The sequence below is a fragment of the Musca domestica genome, unplaced genomic scaffold (genome assembly GCF_030504385.1).
Source record: "Musca domestica strain aabys unplaced genomic scaffold, Musca_domestica.polishedcontigs.V.1.1 2, whole genome shotgun sequence".
NCBI lineage: Eukaryota > Metazoa > Arthropoda > Insecta > Diptera > Muscidae > Musca > Musca domestica.
Genome location: NW_026712249.1, coordinates 45,410,247 through 45,416,246, shown reverse-complemented (window position 1 = coordinate 45,416,246; position 6,000 = coordinate 45,410,247). Strand labels below are relative to the sequence as shown.

General features: G+C 34.6%; 1 protein-coding gene across 1 annotated transcript in view; it reads left to right on the top strand.

Annotated features, from left to right (window-relative positions):
* The first annotated feature begins 2,562 nt into the window (after positions 1-2,562).
* Positions 2,563-6,000, top strand: part of LOC101896917 (synaptic vesicle glycoprotein 2B) — a 37,393-nt gene continuing 33,955 nt past the window's right edge. The window contains exon 1 of the mRNA XM_005179077.4: positions 2,563-2,918. Within this exon, the coding sequence (XP_005179134.1) occupies positions 2,858-2,918 (61 nt within the window). The 5' untranslated portion in view covers positions 2,563-2,857. The remainder of the gene's footprint in view (positions 2,919-6,000) is intronic.

Here is a 6,000-nt window from a genome sequence, read left to right as displayed (position 1 = left end):
AAGTTAGCGAGGCGTAAAGTATTTATGTCACTCTGTTTGTATAGGTAAATGTAAATAAGTTGAGCATGCATACAAAATGTTTGCTCATTTCGTCGATTATAATTAAATGGATTTTTGAAAAAAAAAACTATTTAGCCGGGAATTGTTAAAAGAATCAATATGTATTCTTAAAAGTTCAGGATTTTTGTTCCAGAAGAATTTGTAAAATATATTAGAAATTTTTTTTTTCTCCAGAAGAAAACAACCAAGCAAAGGCTAAACAGGGTGAGATAAAAAACTGCAATATAGTCAAACGCCATAATTTTTACATTTTTTTTAATTTTATTGAATGAAAGCAAAAAATACCGGAAATAGCATCAAATTTTGGAATAAGTTTCGAATTGTTCACCTTTGGCACGAATTATGGTCTTCAAACGGCCAATGAAACCGTCACACGTCGTCACCGGATGTTGCTTTGCGGTAAGCGAAACGATTATTTGAGGTGAATGAATATTGCGATATGTTCAGCTCACGATCCATTTTTTGGCCACTGCGATGCGGGTTTCGATCAAGTCGCTTCTTTATTTTTCGAACCATTTCTGCTGATGTTGCTGTTTCCTTTAGTCCACTTCCATGACGTCGGGCTACGCTACCAGTATCACGGTAACGATAGACCAGAAATCGGATTAAGGATATATATGTGGACCACATCGAAATCTGAACCGTTCTCGATAAAATTTTTCAAAGGTATTTCCGAGCTCTATAAGATATGTGATACCAATTATTATTCTTGTGGACTGCATATTACTAATGTGAGGGACTTATCAACCAAATCGGATGAAAGTTATATATGGGAGCTACAGCTATATCTGAACCGGTTTCATTCAAATTTGATGTACTTGCTGCGAGACTGAATTCGGTCGGATGTGCCAAAATTCAAGTAATTTGGGCTGATATTGGCCATTCGGTGCCCAATTAACCCGAAATCGGTTGAAGATATATATGGGACCTATATCCAAATCCTAACCGATCTTGAAAAAAGTTTGCAGAGGTATTTCCGAGCTTTATAAGATATCTGGTACCAAATATCATTCTTGTGGAGTGCATATTACGAATGTTAGGGACTTAACAACTAAGTCGGATGAAAATTATATATGGGAGCTATAGCTATATCTTAACCGATTTCAACCAAATTTGATGTACTTGTTCTAGACTGAATTCTGTCGGATGTGCCTAAATTTGGGCTAATACTAGCCATTTGGTGGACAATAGTTTCGAAATCGGTTGAAGATATATATGAGAGCTGTAGCTAAATTTGAACCGATTCTCACCAATTTCAATAGGGTTCATCCTTGGGCCAAACAAATATTGTTTGCAAAATTTCATCTCAATTGTATAATAAATGCGACCTGTATTTTGTCACAAGACATGCAGAAATCGACTCAGAAAGTGATTCTATGAAGATCCTGAAAAAGTAACTATGGATCTATCTCGCTTTCTTCTCCATGATACAATCAAATGCACAAAAACATAATACCCTTATCTCTATGTGGTGTAGTGTATAAAAATAGAAGATTATGAAAAAATGCTTTGGAACTTAATATATATTTGTAAAATTTTGAAATGTTCTTATAAATTTCTGACATTTTATTATTATTATTTATTATTATTATTTTTTTTTTTTTTTTTTTTTTTTTTTGGTTTGCTTACACAAAAATATTATTTATGATTTATACAAACAAACTTATTTAAAATCAGTCTAGAAGTGGAATTCGTATGAATTTTTTTTTTTTTTTCGATATATTTAACAAAAATTCCCACTTTGCGGGGTTTTCTCATCGTTCAACTCAACGATGGTTGTAGTTACCGTTCCAATGACTATAATTCTAATATTATTCGTGTTCTTTTTGTTCTACAAAAGGCATCTGTCAGCAAAACCAACGGATACAATTTTACTTGTTAATATATGAAACCGTCCATAAAGTGGATGTTTTTGAAAGAAAATCTGGCCAAATATAAACTCAATTGTTAATTTTGTCCAAAAAAAGATATGACCATGAAACTTTTGCTATAAGAAAACCAACAAAAACCATTTTTGGATGTTTCAGTTTCCATATTACATCGTCAAATACAAACTGCAAGTGGTTGTTGCATTCGACGACCAAAAATGTTGAACAGTGTTGGTTGTAATTATAGTTATGTTCTTTATACTCTCCGAAATGAAGTAATATGAGAGCTTGCAACGTCAAAATGTTAGTAACCCTTACAGGAGCTGTTTGATTGTTATTACTTTCCTTTTTTGTTCTCAAAATATTTTCTTTTGCCCGCATTGTTGTTGTTATTCTTATTATTTTTTGCCCAATAAACAACACACGAACAAATGTACATATTCTCACATACTGCCGATATAGGTGCTCATCGTATTTATAAATGTGTGTAAATTAATTATTGATTGTGTGACGGTGGCCGCGAGAGAGAAAAAGGGAGAGAGAGAATGTGAAGTATGTTCCATGTACTGTACAAACAAAAAATCCCCCCTATGATGAACATTTATTTCGTTGGTCATCGAAATTTTCAGTTTACCAAAGTTGCTCTTCGAGGCAACAACGCAATCGACGGCGGCGAGTAAACAGAGAAAACCAGCCAAAAATGAAAGAAGAATAATTAATTTGTTTATTTTCTATAAAGAAATAAGAGAACCCCGCGAACAAAAAGCAAAACAGGAACGGTGGAAAATTCATTGGTACTTGTCATTTTGGCATGGTGACAGAAAGAAAAATTTCCCACGAAAAAAAACCACAACAAATTAAATTCAAAATTATTTTAGTTCATTAAAAAAAAAAAAAAAACTAAATTAAATATCGATACCTTAACAACAATGACTTCTTCAAAAATAAATGAAACTAAAAATGCGAGTGATGATGGCGCCAGTGAAAATTGTAAGTTCCCAAATAGCAACAACGACAACAACGAAAAATAAAATAAATAAATAAATAAATAAGTGTTTATAAATGTCCAAGCAAATACATGTGCTGATTGTAGTTGCGATTAGAATCGCATGGCTCGTGACGACACGAGTGGCTAATACAAAGTCAAGTGTTTACCAGGAAAAAAATATTAAATATTTGAAAAAAAAAAAAAAACAAAAATTATGTTGACAACAAAAGAAAATCAAAAGTCATTCAATATTCGAAAATCCAAAGTTTAAACATAGCAACCAACCAAAAAAAAAAAAGACGAAGACGAACAAGTCTGGTGTAACTGGATATGTAGTAATGCCACTGCCAGAACACCAAACAAACAAGAACAACGACAACATTGTGGAATAAATTGTTTGAATAAATCAACATGTGTTTGTCACAGAATTGTAATTTTGTGCGTTTATTACACCATTTCCATTTGGTAATATTGAATTTATAGGGTGATTATAATTACATTGTAGAACGCAGTAGAGTAACATGAAGTAGGTTATGAAACAAAAGATAAACATAGAGAAGTGTATCGGCGTTTTGAAACTTTACATCGCAAAATTTGAAATTTTCGAATCGAAATGCTTGAAATGTTTACATTTTATATAGATACATTGTATACCTATATATAGTGAAATAACTGACTGGCTGAAATGTCAATCTTAGTGCGAAGGGTGTAATAAGGCTTGGTTTTTTGGAAATTCGTACTAAAAGGGTACGAAAAGTACTAAAATTTATTTAATAATTATAGCCTCAGCCATAAGGCATTTGTTACGGCCAAAACGTGCCTCATCGAAATAACGGTTTTAGACCCTAGGTCTCGTTGAACCAAATCCGTTTCAGGACATTTGGAGTCGATCTAGCGATGTCTGTGGCAGACTGGTGCCCACGATAACTCTCGAAGGGAAAATCGAATTTGATCCAAACTTGGAACATCGTAATATTATTGTCAAACTTAGATCGAGTTCGGAGATGGGCAATATCGGTCCACATTTGTATTAACATTTCCACAGAAAATAATTTAATAATAAAAATAACAATATTTTTATTAACCCAAGGTCTGATGTGAAGATTATTCAAAGCTTTGACCCTTTGAGAGGTAGGTACCAGAAGGAATAGTCCGATCTCTACCATATTTAAAATAGGTCTTGTATTTATGGAAATATTAAGATGTGCCAAGTCTAAATGGAATCGGATGTTAATTTCGTGTTTTATGAACTTCATGAATATTTAAAATTTTGACCCTTTGTGGGGGAGGTACTAGAAGAAGTGGACCGATATATCCCATCTTCACAGCAGATCTTGTGTTAGTAGAAATAATGGGATGTGTGAAATATGAAGAGAATCGAATTATTTTGTCAGATTTAATAAACGTTTTTGTTATTTAAAAATGTGTCCCCTTGTGGGGGGGGGGGGGTACCACAAGGTGTAGTCCGATCTCTATCATCTTTATAACAGATTTTGTGTTAATGTAAATACTGAGATGTATGAAGTCTGAATGGAATCGGACGTTATATTCACGTTTTATGAGCTTCATGGATACTCAAAATGTTGACCCTTTGTGGGGAGGTACCAGAAGGTGTGGACCGATATACTCCGTATTCACACCAGACCCTGGGTTAATAAAAAATATTATGATGTGTGTAATTTAAAGACAATCGGATACTTACATCACATTTTGTAAGAGTTATAATCATTAAATTTTTCACTCTTTTTGGGGCAGTGGACCTATGTTGTCCTTTTCGCACCTGTGGACCGATATTAGGATTTGCAAAGTTGGAGCTAAATCGGATTTCTCTCTCTCCCTCTGTGCAGTAAAATATTTTGTTTTAAAATTTCGACCGTTTGTGGGGAAGGTACCAGAAGGAGTGGACCGATATAGCCCATCTCCGAACTCGATCTAAGTTTGACAATAATATTAAAAATGTACCAATTTTGGAGTAAATCGGATATTCCCTTCGAGAGTTATCGTGCGCACCAACCAGACAGACGGACGGACGGACACTGCTAGATCAACTCCAAATGTCCTGAAACGGGTTTGGTCCAAAGGGACCTAGGGTCTAAAACCCTTATTTCGACTAGGCACCCTTAGACTAGGCACAAAGCCATATGGCTGAGGGTATAAAAAATAAGTCGACTATGGTAATATTTTTATAAGTTTATGACATGTTGTTCTCAGAATTAGCATTGGGTACTAGCCCACTGTTAATACGACGTGATAAAAATCGAATTTCTAAGGTGGGAAACCCTTGGATAAGTATTTTCAAAATGCTCAGATAATATGTTTTACAATTTTTTCTTTTGAAACATTGTGTCTGATTTGGTAGATTATTAATTCTTTTGCAGTATTTAGCTCGTCTGACCTTGATAACATTGCAAAATTAGGATTTCCTCAATAGATAACTTAATCGGCAAAATTTGAAATTACCCTGTGGCTGATTATTTTTTTCGGCGATGTCAGTTAAATTGACAAGACCGTCAGTAATTACGAGCAAATAATATTTATCACGGATAGAAGTCCACGGAAACTACAAAGACTTATCTAGCCCCTTCTATGGATGTCAGTGGCAGGAATCTAATCACTAAGCATTTTGAATAAGGTGAGAACATATGAAAAATATATCACATTGAAATAAAGCTTTTTTGAACATTTTGAGTAAATTTTGAAATGACGTTGAATGAATGTACCCAGCAAGAGGCTAATTGCCAAATAATAGGTTAATTCAGTACAGCGCCCTAACCCTACAACAATATGTGTTAGGGGTATATAAAGTTTGAATGGGCCAAAAAACTATCTCGTCGAACTGAGTCGATCTAGCTATGTGCGTCCGTCCACCTGCCTGTCCGCCTGTCCATGTTAATTCGTAATCACTCTACAGGCCGCAGTTATGTTCCGATCCCCACGAGTTGCATGGAGTTAGGGTAAGAATAGAAGCCTATAGTTTTTTGAGGTCTGAAGTCTTCTGGAAAGCAAGGTTGGCACTAAAAAATACCAAAGTGTCGATCACCCCAAGCAAACGCTTCGCCGGGATTGGCCAAAATACCGCAGAGC